General features: G+C 42.0%; 1 protein-coding gene across 1 annotated transcript in view; it reads left to right on the top strand.

Annotated features, from left to right (window-relative positions):
• DNAH1 (dynein axonemal heavy chain 1) overlaps window positions 1-16305 on the top strand; it is a 116532-nt gene that overhangs the window by 2806 nt on the left and 97421 nt on the right. Inside the window, 5 exon segments of the mRNA XM_083726716.1 lie at window positions 9083-9290; window positions 10159-10231; window positions 12060-12234; window positions 13165-13321; window positions 14729-14861. Coding sequence (XP_083582842.1) covers window positions 9083-9290; window positions 10159-10231; window positions 12060-12234; window positions 13165-13321; window positions 14729-14861 — 746 coding nt within the window.

Raw genomic sequence — 16305 nt, 5'->3', positions numbered from 1 at the left:
ATTGAAAAGGTAATGTTGCCAGGGGTATCTTCTATGCAATTATTGGTATTGGTTCTTCAGGGACCTGCTTTTGTATCAGAACATTTATGCTTTATCTTTTAGCATAGTGTATGAATTCATAGCCCATAGTATCTGAGAGAAGAGTTTTCAGTGTTCAGTACCACCTGGAAGCTATTTTCTCAAATTCCAAATGTTTTGGGGACTGGTTGCAGTTACTCAGGACTGACAGAAACTCACTCGGCATATCTTTAAGCCACATTGTGGCTACTTTCTGTGTCCTTGGACTAAACCCTGACATTAAAACATGTTCTGAGACTGAATCCTGGTACATTCAGCCATGCATGGCTTATATTTAGAGAAAACCTTCGTGCTCTTTGGTTCTCAAAGAGAAGCTAGATGCCATTTTCACATATTCTTTCAAGCATATTTAAGGCTAGCTTTTGGGGAAATACCATCTTCTGTGATATCACAGGAGCTTTAGCACAATAGTTTATGTTATTTAGAACCAGGATTTGGAGTTGTAGGCGCAGAGGTTTTGTTTTTTAAAAAAATCAACCACTGCTTGCTTATTTCCCTGATGAATGGGGCGCTAGGAATGCATAAGCAGAAAGAGAATATTATTCTCCCTCAGATATTTGTCTGTTAGCCAATCTGATGTTTCTCCTTTCAGCCTTTTATTGTTATTTGGATTGCTTTTTGAAAGTATTTTTTTTCTTTGCCTGTTAAAACAATTGAGTCATTTTGAACCCTATTTTAAAAAGCAATGGTTTTCCTAGCCCATTTGGCTGAAATGTTGAATCAAAGAGTTGAAGCTGCAGCATCAAAAGCTCATCCAGAGAGTAAGAAAAATGAGTGGTTATTCAATGTCTTGGATATGTAATTGTGGCTTTGACTGAGGAATTGATATTGTCATCATGGCACACGTGATTTATATTGTGTCAGCATTTCTATTATAGCATGATCTCATTTCTCAGTGCCATTACACAGTCCTTGCCTTGAATAATGTTGCAGACTTATCCAGAAAATATGCTTTTGAGACGTTGAAGAACTTGTGGTATATCTTGATGAATGTTTTGTTTCTGCAATGTATGGATGATCAGCAGTAGTAGCAAATATTAGTGTCAGTGAAATGTTTTAAAAACAATTTTCCCCTGAATAAGATCATAGTTTATTTCATAAAATATGGAAGCATTTACTAACCTGCTTTAAGTAAGGAAAAGATTACTCTTTGACCTTCTTCTTTGGCAATGGAGGAAAAATATATGATTTGGGTGTAAAATAAAATTATGCAGCCCAATCATATAAAATATTATAATTAGAAGCCACCCACTTATATAAAAAGCCAGTGTACAATATATTCATTATCAGTTTTGAAGCCCAACTGCATGAAATTCTTATAAGCAATAGAATGACACATGTGAAGAAGAACTAATATTTGTTGACCAGTAGAAAGGAACTCTTATTTTCCATCTCTTCTATTAAGAGAATTGCTTAGCACAGTAAAGAAGCCAACAACTTTTCCCTTGAGTAAGGAGAACTTTGGCTTAGGACTTTGAGGAAGGAGCAGATTTCACAAGGAACCAAAAATCATGATTGCAGCAGGGTTGCCACATCTTAACTGGCACTGGCTCCAGCAAAACAAAAAAAGTTTCAGCAGATCTTGAATAACAGCTTTGGTGGCAACCCTACATCAAGGACTTCCCCCATTCATACCCCACAGCCTCCCCAGATCTGCTCTAGGGGACTGGGGAAACCTCTAGAACAGATTCAAGGGGTGTATGGGAGGAAGGAGAAGGGAGTCACATTGCGCAAGTGCAAATTATTCTTCTAATGAGACCATGACATATCACTACTTTAGATACAACCCTTGGGCATACTCACTCTGTTTTGTTTTTCTTTTTTAAAACCTCATTCTACATAGTTGGTTTAGTGATCAGATTGTCAAGAGTTAAATAAATAGGTGTTTGGTAAATTATTTTCAAGCCAGGTTTTCTTTTCCTGTACTCTGGAAAGACTGTGCCAATTTCACAATAGTCAAGACTTAGTATGAGTACTTCCTCCTGTGCATCTGACAGATGGGCATTCCTTTGATCAGCATACCGAGCAGGAGTTTATTTTAATTGGTGGATAGATTTTGGTGATTGCACAGAACTCCAGCGAAGTGCCGATGACTGTACCAGCTGCACAGCGGTTGAGATTAAGTTGAATCCATAATGCATAGGTGAATTGCTCACTCCCCGTCCCTCACGACTGTCAGTGGACTTCAGCTCTGTCCTGCTCAGCGTATGTACAGTGGTACCTCACAAGACGAATGCCTCGCAAGACGAAAAACGCACAAGATGAAAGAGTTTTGCGTTTTTTTAGTCGTTCCGCAAGACGAATTTCCCTATGGGCTTGCTTCGCAAGATGAAACGTCTTGCGAGTTCTTGCGAGTTCATTTCTTTTTTCTTAAAGCCGCTAAGCCGTTAATAGCCGCTAAGCCGCTAATAGCCGCTAAGCCGCTAATAGCCGTGCTTCGCAAGACGAAAAAACCGCAAGACGAAGAGACTCGCGGAACGGATTAATTTCGTCTTGCGAGGCACCACTGTACCCCAAGCAGTGGTGAAGCTTGAATTAACCACAGCATAGCTTACCATGCCATATCTGTTAAGTTGTGGGTGAACATATCAGACGACACAGCGATTCTTCAAACAGCTCTTGTTTATTCACAGGCCTGAACAGAACTGAACTGAAGGGTTCAGTCAGCCTGCTTATGTAGAGCTCCAGTACAACGTAACTGTACCAATTTTCTAAAACTATCCAATCACTGAACGTCACTTTCGATCCCTTATTTGCATAACTATCTACAGTATCCCCCTGCTGGCCCAGGGTGAGAACTTCAGTACATAACAATATCCATATTGCCTAAATACCATACTTTTCTGTGTATAAGATGAACTTTTATTATATGAAAATAACATTTAAAAATTGGGCTCATCTTATACACAGGTAGTGCAGAGGGGGTAGGGGGGATTGTTTGCTGCCGCGAGCAGTATATTGGCACCGGCGTTAGTGCAGGTGATTGGTGACTGTGGCAATGGCTGCTGTCAGTGGCTACTTCTACAGCAATTGGGCGTGTGACTGGCGTGTGCTGTCTGCGAGCGGTGAAACGATAGGTTGCTTCTGCGTTGCATGCGATAGGAATTGTTGCCCAGGTGGGTGAAAGTTCTTAGGCATTCCCCCCCAAACAACTCTGCGCAATCTCCCTTTTAAATTTAATTAGTCCTTCTTATACATGGAAAAATACGGTAATGTGTCCTTAAAAGCTGCCATTTCCCAGCATTTTGGAGCTTGAATGCACATCCCTTAATGCAACATATTGAACCATGAAGTTTTTTGTTAATTGAATTTGATTGTTTTTTGACATTTGTATTACTATAACTACTACTGTTAGACAAAAGCAAATATTAGATGTTCCTTTTCACCTAGACAGCAGCCCATTTTCCAAAGCTTGCAGTGCAAATCAATAAATCTTTCCAGAAAAACCACCAAAGCATAGTCTATGAAAGAAAAAATCACACCATCTGTCAACATCCTGAAGTCTCTTATCAAATGTTCAGCTTATTCAAAATAAGTAATTTCTTATCTGTACATTCCCAAATTCAGCATGAACCATTATCAATTGTACATCTCCTACACTGAGAGGTTTCAAATCAGTTCTGTTGAACTATTTTCTAACTATAAGCCCCAATTCCTCATTATATGATAGAAGACTGTGATTCTGCCAGCTGTGGCCCTGTATTTTGGTTGCCTCATTTGTGTTTCTGTCCCATACTGTGGACATAGATATATAAATGAGATGTCAAATCAACTCATAAAAGAGATTATTTAAAAAACTGGTTTTCTAGATTGCTTTAAAAAGTCACAGGGACTTGACAAATGGCAGAACCAGAGATAAAATACAAATTAAGTAAGCTTTTAGTCTTTAAGCTCTATGACATCACTAGGTGAGGGCCAAACCAGATGTGTGTCTGTTTGCCAATGTTATGTACTGAGTTAAATAGGATCCAAACTGCAGCGGTCTGATTGGTCCTAGAACAATAGGATTCAGAATGCAGCAGTCTGATTTGTCCTGGAACAATGCAGCAGTATGATTGGTTGGCAGGAACCACCCAATCATGCTCCAGATAGAAGTGAATCCACAACCTGATTGGCTTACAGTAGAATTCCGGAATTAGCCAATCATGTGCAGCCCATTGTGTAAATAATGTATATAAAGCAGATACTTTGAGGGGACTTTCATTAATTCCTCCTCACCACTATGAGCTGAATAAAGAGCATGAAATCACTTTGCGACTCTGAGTATATTTCAGTTAAACATGCACTTGCTGGGTTGGCTATAAAGAGAGGGTTATGGGGGTGAGTCTACTTCAGTCACAGAGCGGAGCAAATGCAACCCCTTCTTACTTCCCTGTACTCCATTGTTCAGAAACCTAGTCCCACGGCTGACTCACCTTATCCCCAAATAATAAACTATTATGTAGATGTCCTCTACTGTTTTAAGGGCTGCTTCAAACATTATGAATTTCACAAAGAGAATATTTCCACATCAAATGCTTGCAGAGCTCTTGAAGATCATCAAATGGATGATTATTCATGTGCCTTTTACATTGAATGTGTATGTACTGAGAAGACCTAGTTGCATCTCTATTTCTGGAGTGATTGATCGAATCACACAGAGCTGATTGGAAGAGGGCTTTCTAGAGCAGCGAATAACAGAAAGCTGCCTTAATCCAGTTCAGACTATGTGTTCATCTAGCACAGTGATGTCTACTACAATGCAATGACAGTGACTATCCAGGCTCTCAGGCAGAGAAGGGTCTTTCACATAACCCTGAACCTTTTTTAACTGGAGATGTCAGGGACTGAACCTGTGAGCTTCCATCTGCAACTGAGCTTCAGTCCCTTCCCAATTGTGCATCACCTAATACTTGGTGTTTTAGGAGCCTTTCATTCCTCAGTCACCTTAGGGTGGCCCAGTGCAGCATTTAAGAATGACTGGTAATTCTTTTACCTTTCTGGTCCAGATTCAAATTCTTCTTAGTCTGCATTAGAAGTCAAGAACACATTAGAACCTGAGAGTTGTTGTTATTTTGCTTTTCTTTCTTTGTATAGGCAAGTAACCAACACAGTCCTTTGGACCAAAATATCTTTTAGCCTACATTGTTGTTCCGACGCAATACATAAAGATGAGGCTGAGAAGACTGAATATGTTGGTCCCCAAATTGACCTCTACATAATCAGGTTCTGTAACACACATATTCTGCCTGGAGTGGATATGCAGAAATTCATAAGTGTGATTGCCCTATTTCTTTCACATATGATTAGATCAGTACTGAAATAGCAAATTGTGGTGATATTGGCAGTGTTGTCATTAGGCTACAGAGATGACTTCCCACAGAGACAAGAAGCAGTAATTCACACCTCATGCAGGGCTGTAGCTTCAGGGCGCCTGTACATCATGTCTGACACCACGGTATCTACTTATCATCTATCTACCTATCATCTATCTATCTATCTGTCTATCTATCTATCTATCTACACACACACTATAGATTTTGAAGTTGAGTACTGCTGCAATGTGTGCATTAGACTGAACTGATTACTGTATAACAGTAGCTGCCATACTGTGTACCTCTAAGTGTGACTGGATCAACTGATCACTCCTGATGCAGAGATGCAGCTGGGTCACCCACCCTCAGGTGGTGGCCCAAGGTTGTTTCCTACTGGAGGCACACTCGGAATAGCAACTCAGGTGGAAATGCTTAGCTGTGGTGTGCACAATGTCTCAGGTTCAGTCCCTGTAAGTGGGGCTAGGAAAGACTCCTCTGAAACCATGGAGCATCCCTTCCAGTCAATGTAGACAATATTAAGCTAGATGATGATCATCATAATCATTTTCTTATTTATTCCTTGCCCATCTGGCTGGGTTTCCTCAGCCACTCTGGGTGACTTACAACATAATTAAATAAAGCATAGTAAAATACCAAACATTTAAAACTTCCTGATACAGGACTGCCTTCAGATATCTTCTAAACATTACGTAGTTCAATGGCCAACTGCCTGGCTTAGTAAAGCAGCTTCCTGTGTGTAGTCAATATTTTAATGTTCTAAAACTACATATTTTCATATCTAAGGCAAAGTATTTCTCCCATTTTAATTCAGAAAATAAGTGGAGCCTCAGCGGTTAGAAGTTTGGGAAACATTAGTTTAAAAATTGAAAAATAAGGGCCTGAGTATTAATTGTTATTTTTAAGCATAATTGTTATACATTAATGCGTAATTGTTATAAATTTGTCATGGGGAAACCCACCCCCATCCTACGCAATAGTTCCTTTGAGTAAATTACATATTCCCAGATTTCAAGCCCAAATATCTCACTGCTGGGAAAATATTATCTCCTTACCCGTTTTAGTTCATTGTTGTTAAGGCAGTTGTGTGGAGTCCTGCAACTGAAGCATCACTAGAGAAGAGAGGCACAGTTGCTCCTTCTATGTCCTGGCCAATTATTATTATTTATTTCTGTATTTATCTAGTTTCAGTAGTGGTTGTTCTGGTGCTGTACCCCTGCAACAGGGCAGTGCTTCTGCACCCTTTTAACAAGCAATATGCCAAAGACCAGGAAGTGCTCATTTTTCTTCTCCTAAACATGACATGACATATCAAGAATGTTCTGTTTGTTGTTGTTGTTGTTGTTGTTGTTGTTTTTCAAATGGTGAAGGCCTTGTGCCAGCTCTCTTTCTGCTAAATGGAGGAGAACTAGTATGGCTACAACTTAGAAAAGAAAGCCACTTTTTAAGAAGGCCCTTTAGAGGAAAAAGTATATTGTGGCAGTTACTTCATGAAAGTGCTAACTTGCTGAGCCAGCACAAAACAGAGTAGGCTGACCCACTCAGGGTATGTAGATTTTGCTCATGTCTTGGTTTTTATTGCCATTTCACCTTCATAATTAAGAGACAGCATCTGCTCAGTCACTGATCACCAAACCTTATTCGCTGGTGCCGTCCCACTATGTTGCGGCCATCCATGTGTGGTAGTCGCAGCCAATCAGGAAAGATCTTGCTGTGAGAGGTTAGGTTGGGCACATAAAGAATAGCTTTGGGGGCCAGATTTTGCACAACAAAAGACTGCAGTAGCCTCTTGCCAGAATGCTGAGGGCAGCCCTTAATTAACACCCTCATTTACATAAGTATCTTTATATAGCTTGGATACCCAGGCTCATTATAATTGCTTGTGCTTGCATTTAACCTGACAGCTGAATAGAAATTGTGAGAGGAGATCACCCAGGAAAAAAGGAACAACCAGACAATTAAACAAAAAGGCTCCTGCAGCCATTTTCTGAATTTATTTTAGTTAGTAAAGAAGCTGAAACCAAACACTTTACATTTATTCTATTCTGAAGTTTTGTTTTTTAAAGAATCCTAGTGTTCTTTATGGTTTATGCAATGGTAAGATAACCAGAGGTTTTTTTTGGTAAAGATCTATTTGTTTTTACTTTCGTTAGATTTGGGTATAACTTGATTTCATTATGTTGTGGGATCCATTTTATTATGGAAAGTATTTCTTTCTCATTTAATATTGTAACAATACAATTACTGGCTTATGGTCAAAGCTTAAATAGCCTAGATATACAGCACAATCCTAACTCTAAGATGTTGATGGGTGGGTACAATGAGACAAATACAAATATAGCTTATTTACAGTCCACCAACCACAAATTAAGAAAATTATAGAATATAAAATATATCAGATCATTAAAAGAGAAGGGAGGAGAACAGTTGCTGGTGGGACTGGAGATTTTTCTTCATTGGAGCTTCAGCTGTGCCCTAGTGGAAGGAAAGGTCTCCCATTGGCAGTAGCAAGCAGAAAGGCCAAAAGTGAAATACATCAGGCACCTGGTGCCAATGGCTTTGGATCCCTTAGATCCAAGGCCTCATGAATTCCCCAAGGGCCCCCCCCCCCCATGCTTGAGCCACCTCAGCTATGCCAGTCTGGAGATGACATAGCAATACAGTCATACCTCGGGTTAAAGTTGCTTCAGGTTGAGTGTTTTCGGGCTGCGCTCCACGGCGACCTGGAAGTAACGGAATGCCTTACTTCTGGGTTTCGTCACTTGCCCATGTGCAGACACTCAAAACAACATCACATGCATACGCAGAAGCAGCGAATCGTGACCCGCAGACGCAGGTTGTTTCGCTTCAGGATGCGAACGAGGCTCCGGAACGGATCCCGTTCACATCCAGAGGTACCACTGTACCATCAACAGAATTGCCCCTACCTGCTCAAGCCAGCATGAGCCAGCAGCAGGGCTTGGGACGCGCCAGTAAAACCACTGCTTCACTCTTTTCCAAACCAAACTAGGATTGCTCTATGAAACAGGCTTAAGCTAATTAATTTCAACAGGCTTAAGTATGTCTCACTCCAAATTGGATGCATGTCCATGCATTTTGACAGATTAATATGATTGTTAGGAGAAATCTGATTGACCACTGTTGGAGTCAAATGGATTAGATGATTCTTTAATAGATGAATGGGGTATACAGGATAAAGCTTTGAAGTGTGAGATGATTTTCAGTTGGATTAGCATTTATAAAGTGAGCTTGAGCCAGAGTGAATCTCCAAAGTTTTAGTCCTGGTTGGGGGAACCTTTTTCAGGCAGATTACATCCATATTCTGCATTATTACAGTTTAAGTTTACAATGCCTGTGGTTCCCTTCCCAAAATCTTTTTCAGGTCTGGAAAGGAGAATCTCTATAAGTGTATTATCACATCTCTGATTAACTAGCCCCATCCACCTGAGATCTGATGTGGACAGTTCTGAGTTGAGTTCATGGCTTCCATGTTTCAACAGACCCCGGTCCCCTTCATTATGCAACTCAAGCACTAAACATGATTTGTAGCATGTACACGAGCCTTTTCATTACTTCATCTGATTAGTAAGTTGCCCTGAAAATTGGAAGTTCTGGGATACAGAGCTATTATTAATAATTTGTTTCCTCTTTATGATGTGAAGAACAGCCTCACAATTCTTTCCTACCCCTAGGAGATCAAAGAGCAGGATGGATAAAGTCAAGAAGGAACTGACAGAGTCATTGGGAAGGAGTCCCTATCCCCCTTACCCCAGTAGCCAGGGTTCAGAGAGCCTTCCGGGAACCAGCAAAACCTCGTCGGGCAGTAAGAAGTACCCACCGATAAAAGAAAGGGGATTTTACTCAGATGTCCTTACACCAGGAGCTTTAGATCTCTTGGGGGTAAGTGAATAGAACCTCTGTCTATCATTGGTCTGTAGACAGTTGAAATATAAATGACACAAACTGCTGTTAGAATGAGAGATAGATAAATGTATTTTAAGAAAATATATTTTGAAGTTCCATTTCTGTTTTCTGCCCCATCTCTGCTCTTTCTTTCCTCTAAAGCTGTTTTTCATGTCATAGGAAGGTAGGAATGTTATTTTTATTTATTTCTCCTCTTAATACCGGTACATTTTAGAGCTTTGAGGAGTTGGGTGATTTTCATGAAAATAGAAAGTCGTTTTCGATAGTATCTCAGGTGTTTTTAGGAAGTGAAATGGCTTTTCCTTAATGGTACCCCTCATGCTTCAGTTTATTGGCTTTTTCAAAAAGGTGAAGAGTTTCAATTTCTTTCTTTCTCTTTAAGAACAGGAAAAGAGGGTTGAGACTTGTAGAAAAATGAGTGGAGATTGGTTTATATCAGGCCTGTCCAACCGGTTGATCGCTCACCCCTCCCCAAAAAAGCTCTTATAGTGGTACTAAGATGAGGGAAGGAATTCTACTCGATGATTACTGGAGGCTTCTCCAGATTTATTATACTTCTTAACCATTAACTACTAACACATTTTCTCTTCAGCTGTAGAGGCTGGGGATGTGTTTGTCTTTTAATTAATGTTGAGAATCTCAGGGAATTGCACAAGCCACTGGATGTACCATCAGATGTCATATCTCATTCTTTGCAGTCTGATTGCTATTATGAAAACTAGCTCACCAGATCATAGCTTGCTTTTTCTTTTCTCTCTGTATATGACCAATCCTTGTTTGCTCATTGAATTCTATACATGTTTCTGTACTGTCTCTTTGTAATCTTTATTATATTAAATTTCAGGATGTGAGTGCAGGTCCGAATGTATACAGGGACTTACTGAAACAGTCAGAGCATGAGGATCACACGCCAAAAGGTAAGCACACTGAAAAGGCTGTTATCATCACTTTCTTCCCTAGGAAATTGGAAGAAAGTTAAGCTCCTGTAACTGGGGGTTTGTGTGAACTTTGAAGAGTATGATTGATCATTGACGGTGCCAAAAGGAACAGAACAGTCAAGCGAAGTCAGGGCAGAATAAATATCTGTGGATTTACAGACAAGTGGACTAGCAGCCGTGCCCCAGTCAAGTGGGTGGGAGCCATGCTGAAGGGATCAGAAAATTGAGAAGACCCAATAGCTAGGCTTGTTCAAGGAGCTTGAAAATGAAAGGGAGGGGAGAACGTCTTTTGTTTGGGGGATATGGGACATGGTACAGGTACATCCACCCTGTGAGGTAGGCTGAGAGAAAGTGATTGACCCAAGGTCACCCTGTGAGCTTAGGAACATAGGAAGCTGTTTCATACTGAGTCAGACCAGGAGTCTGTCTAATTGAGAATTGCTCATACTGCCTAACAGCAGCTCTCTAAGGGTCCAGGTGCTAGTCTTCCCAGTCGTACCTAGAGATGTCAGGGATTGAACCTGGGACCTCTGCATGCTCTCCTGCTGAGATACGTATTTCATGAATGAGTGACGATTTGAGCATAGTGTGACACAGGAGGAGCCAACATTTCTCAGTGCAAGTTTAGCATTATGCATATATGCATAACAAACATTTTCACTTCTCCAAGATGGGTTGGATGATAACTGTTCCCTCTTCACTTGTCCCTGGGTTTCATAATTGCTGATTTCACCATGAAACTGGCAAGAGTTACAAAATAACTTAGACTAAATGCAAAGCACAGATAAATAACATTAAACGGAAGATAAGTAAAATAGATACAGTGGTGCCCCGCAAGAAGAATACCTCGCAAGACGAAAAACCTGCTAGACGAAAGGGTTTTCCGTTTTTCGATGCGCTTCACAAGACGAATTTCCCTATGGGCTTGCTTCGCAAGACGAAAACATCTTGTGAGTCTTGCGATTTTTTTCGCTCCCCCCCCTTTTCTAAGCCGCTAAGCCTTTAATAGCCGCTAAACCGCTAATAGTGCTAATCCGCTAAACCGCTAATAGGGTTTCTTCGCAAGACGAAAAAACCGCTAGACGAAGAGACTCGTGGAACGGATTATTTTCATCTTGCGAGGCACCACTGTAAACCCATTCCCGTTACTTCAATGGAAGTGGAAAATATGAAAGATCTCATCACATATGGATTTATACCAGAGGTCAGCAACCTAAGGCGTTCCGGCCCAAATGGGTTCTGGATCCAGCCTGCACATGGTCCAGAAATCGCCGCATGGTTCTGATTCATATCATTCGGAAATCGTGTCTGTGCATGTCCGTGTCGCCAGAAATTGCTTCTGCGCAGGTGTGATTTCTGGCATCTGGGCATGCGCAAAAGCGATTTCCAGCACCGCAGACATGCGCAGACGCGATTTCCGGCGTCATGCTGTGCCGGCCCGGCCCACGGACGATCTCTGCAGGAGTGATCCAGCCCATGCCCAGTAAGCCTTGCCAACCTCTGATTTACACTATTGTTCTTTAATCTGGGTGGAAGAGAGGGAAATTTCCCAGAGCTGGGCCTGCAAGCATTGGAAATCACCACAATTTCTGTCCTTTGCAGGGTGGGAGCAGTTTTTGCAATGTGCATGCAGCTTTCTCTGGGCAGATTCTACCAATCTGCTGTTTTCAGTGGTTTAGGCAGTGCCTTTGCTGCTATAGTGGTCACTTCAGCCAGACTCCCAGATAAGTCTGGGACTGGGACTCTTACAGTAACCACATATTTTTTAAAAAAATGTTTTTGTTTTCTTAATCTTGTTTCTTACCAGTCACAACATTTGAAACTCCTGAGAATATTGAGTCTATTTTGAATGCCCAGCAAATTGGACCAACTACAGAAATAATCAAAGAGACGGACTTTCCATTGCAGTCATATAAGCCAAAAGTACAAGTTCCCTTTGAGGTGATTCCAGGACAGTGCCCTCGGAAGATAGCGATCGAGAGGTAATTAGTGCCAGGAAATGGTTACAAAGGGTTTTAGTACAACACAGGCAAGGACCTTTGCATTTGGATGTGCAGCTCTGGATTTCTATATAAATCACAGAGAGTTACACAAGCCTATACTAAAACTATTGAAATGGGTGGGCCTAGGCTCCTCTAGCATTGCATAGGTTCAGGTTGTAAGATGGCAATCCTTCAGAGAGGTAGATACGCTTCTCTGATCTCAGTGGGCTTTGGAGTGCCAAAATCATACGACTAGGCTACATACGTTAGCTTTTCTCACAGAACCTCAGCCTGAGGCTCCATGGACAAAAATCTACAGGCTGATTTGGAATGGTCTTCAGAATAATAGAGGAGCTTTTGAATCAGGTACCCATCTCTGACAACATTGGAGTACAGTGGTGCCCCGCAAGACGAACGCCTCGCAAGACGAAAAACCCGCTAGACGAAAGGGTTTTCCGTTTTTCAATGCACTTCGCAAGACGAATTTCCCTATGGGCTTGTTTCGCAAGACGAAAACGTCTTGCGAGTCTTGCGATTTTTTTCGCTCCCCCCCCCCTTTTTCTAAGCCGCTAAGCCGCTAATAGCCTTTTAGCCGCTAAGCCACTAATAGCCGCTAAGCCGCTAATAGCCTTTTAGCCGCTAAGCCGCTAATAGCTGCTAAGCCGCTAATAGCGCTAATCCGCTAAGCCGCTAATAGGGTTGCTTCGCAAGAACGAAAAAACCGCTAGACGAAGAAACTCGCGGAATGGATTATTTTCGTCTTGCGAGGCACCACTGTATTGGACTGCCCCAAAGCATATAGTTTTGGCATGTCTCTTTACTACACTGTATTACGCAATTTACTTTATTAGTCAGTCCCTGAAACAGATTAACTACAACTGAATTAGGTTTCCTGTAAATATGAACTGTTTAATCTTATTATTTAACCAGGTTGAGACGATTATATCTCAGCCTGGATATCACTCAGCTCTTAGAAATGGCAGGGATAGATTCCAATGAATTGATGCCAAGACACCAGGACCCTGACAATATGCCAACTATTGAGCAGAAGAACGACCCTCTTTTCCCTGTCTATCTCCCATTACAGGTGAGATACGGGATTCAGTGGTGCATGTGATCTACTTCAGGGATTCCCAAGCCTTTTACAAAGTTGACCCAGCAATTGCATTTGATGATGACTTTCCATTAAATAATCTGTGTGTCTCTATGGATATCTAATTACCATTTGGAAATTGCTGCTGTGCATTATGTCTTAACATTGGATTAAAAATAACCAGGACACTGGGGTGGTGTGGGAGGTGGGGAGTGAATGTGGCAACATTAATGGAACTTAAAAGAAGCTGAATAGTGTTACAAAAGCCTGGTGCCTGCCCTGATCTCTGCCAAGCAGTAACAAGAGAGCGCATAGGGTTGCAGGCATACATACAGGGTCAGTGTCCCTTTGGAGAATAGAAGACACGGCAAAGACAGTCGTGATTTAAGAAATAGGGTTTATTCGCTATTTGCACCTTCAGTCTGCATGGAGGGAGTCCAAATCTTACAGCATGGCCCAAAGCATTGTAGGTAACTTTTAGTCTCTCCCACAAAGATGGATCTCAGCCGTTTCCTCCCTCTCTTCTTCCCAGAAGCCCCTTGCCCTCCCCCAGAGCAGTTACCATAGCAACCTTCCAAATCTCCAGTCTCTGGTTACACCTGGGGCAGGACCCTCAATGGCTCTTTACCAGGGGTCAGCAAGGTTTTCCTCGCCTGGACTGGTTTACTCCAGTGGAGATCCCTCTGTGGGCCAGATCATGACTGTCTGTGATTTCCGGCATCAGCGGAAGTGAATCCCCACATTGCGCCAGTTTAGTGCAGCGCATGGGGACTTGCCAAGTGGGCGGCTCGGTTCAGGGGCGACTCGTGGGCTGGTTAAACGACCCCCGTGGACTGCTTGTGACCCATGGGCCTTAGGTTGCCTACCTATGCTCTTTACTCTAATGCTAACAGGTCTGCCCTTCCCTCAACCAGCCAGGCAGGCTTGCATAAGGCAGCCCAGCAATTCCCTCTCTGGCACAGCTCTGCAGTTAGCTTTTAAAATCCATTTCCCAATCAAAATCCTAGTATTTATATGTTCCTAGTGTTTAGGGGGATCCCCTCTATTTCTATAACAATATGTTTTGAAAATATAAGATTGATGTTTGGGTTTTGATCCAACAAGATGTACAAGAAGCAGAAACCGCCTACAAGATATTAGGCAGGATCCAATGAGCAACCAGAGGCATTTATGAACACACACATACCAGTGCTGCTCACCCCATGGCCTTCATGCTCCCTTCCCCAAGTCATTATAGAAGCTTGGCAGACCTTACACTCTTGCAGCAGGACAAGCTGCTGTCAGAACAAGCAGAGCCGTGGTGCATGTGCAGAAGTACTTGGATATGCAAAGAGCTGTCAGGATTCCAAGACAGCTATTGACTTTGGGGAAGCATTAATTTCTCACTTCTTGCTTGCTTAGATTTTTGATAATGAAGAGTATGATTGCCGGACTCCAGAAGAGTGGCTTTTGTTGGGTGTGGAACCTGAATCTGAAGACCGGAAACCTATCCCAGGAAAAGCACTCCTGCCAACAGATGATGAGCTTGGGCATGGTAAAGCATAGATGTGATGCAACTGAGTTATTTCATTTATTACAAAGATTACAAAATAATAGTTGAATACATGAGAACTATGCTTTTCTCCCTCAAAGTATTTTTGTTTTGAAGTATAGCAGATCAAAACATACAATGTTTTCTTGCATTTTGCATATATTCTAAGGCCCCACCCTTCCCCAAGTGGCTCTATGAATCCCTACCAATGAAACTTAGAAATTAATGTTTTTAATTACCATATTTTTCCGTGTATAACATGCCCCTGTGTATAACACAACCCCTATTTTTGGGGACTCCAAGTAAAGAACCCCCCCCTATGCACTATCCGTGTATAAGACGACCCCCATTTTTAAACTTGAAAAAAGAGAGAAAATATATAGTCTTATACATGGAAAAATACGGTACTTTGTTTCAGTTGACAGTTAAGTGTATTTTATTTCTGCTGATATTTGTGGGAGTCAGGCTGTTGACACTAGCATAATGTTTCATGTGAGTGGAACTAAACTAGTACTTTAGTATCTGAACATGTGGTATTTATGCATTTTATTAACTATTTTATAAGCCATAATTTTTAGACATAGTGTCTGATTTTTAATGCCTTTATATCTGGGTGTACAATGTGATATTCTTGTGAGTTAATTTTTCAAAATATGTGGAGCGATTGCAATTCTTCTATAATCTAACACAAATGACAGGTGCTTTTAGCCTAAAAATTAAGTCCTGTAAGTTGACCACTTCAGTTAGAACATGTGCCTAACAACATTTCTGCATTATGTGAGTGCCTGGAGGCAGTTGGAGGATGGATAGCGGCTAACGGATTGGGGTTGAATCCTGACAAGACAGAAGTACTGTTTTGGGGGGACAGGGGACAGGCAGGTGTGGGGGACTCCCTGGTCCTGAATGGGGTAACTGTGCCCCTGAAGGACCAGGTGCGCAGCCTGGGAGTCATTTTGGACTCACAGCTGTCCATGGAGGCACAGGTTAATTCTGTGTCCAGGGCAGCTGTCTACCAGCACCATTTGGTATGCAGGCTGAGACCCTACCTGCCTGCAGACTGTCTCGCCAGAGTGGTGCATGCTCTAGTTATCCCCCGCTTGGACTACTACAATGTGCTCTACGTGGGGCTACCTTTGAAGGTGATCCGGAAACTACAACTAATCCAGAATGCGGCAGCCAGACTGGTGACTGGGAATGGCCGCCGAGACCACATAACACCTGTCTTGAAAGACCTACATTGGCTCCCAGTACATTTCCAATCACAATTTAAAGTGTTGGTATTGACCTTTAAAGCCCTAAACGGCCTCAGCCCAGTATACCTGAAGAAGCATCTCCACCCCCATCGTTCTGCCCGGACACTGAGGTCCAGCACCGAGGGCCTTCTGGTGGTTCCCTCACTGCGAGAAGCCAAGTTACAGGGAACCAGTCAGGGGGCCTTCTCAGTAGT

The sequence above is a fragment of the Podarcis gaigeae genome (genome assembly GCF_964106915.1).
Source record: "Podarcis gaigeae genome assembly, chromosome: 2".
Taxonomy (NCBI): domain Eukaryota; kingdom Metazoa; phylum Chordata; class Lepidosauria; order Squamata; family Lacertidae; genus Podarcis; species Podarcis gaigeae.
Note: the sequence above shows the minus strand (reverse complement) of the source record. Positions and strands in the feature narration are given on the sequence as shown.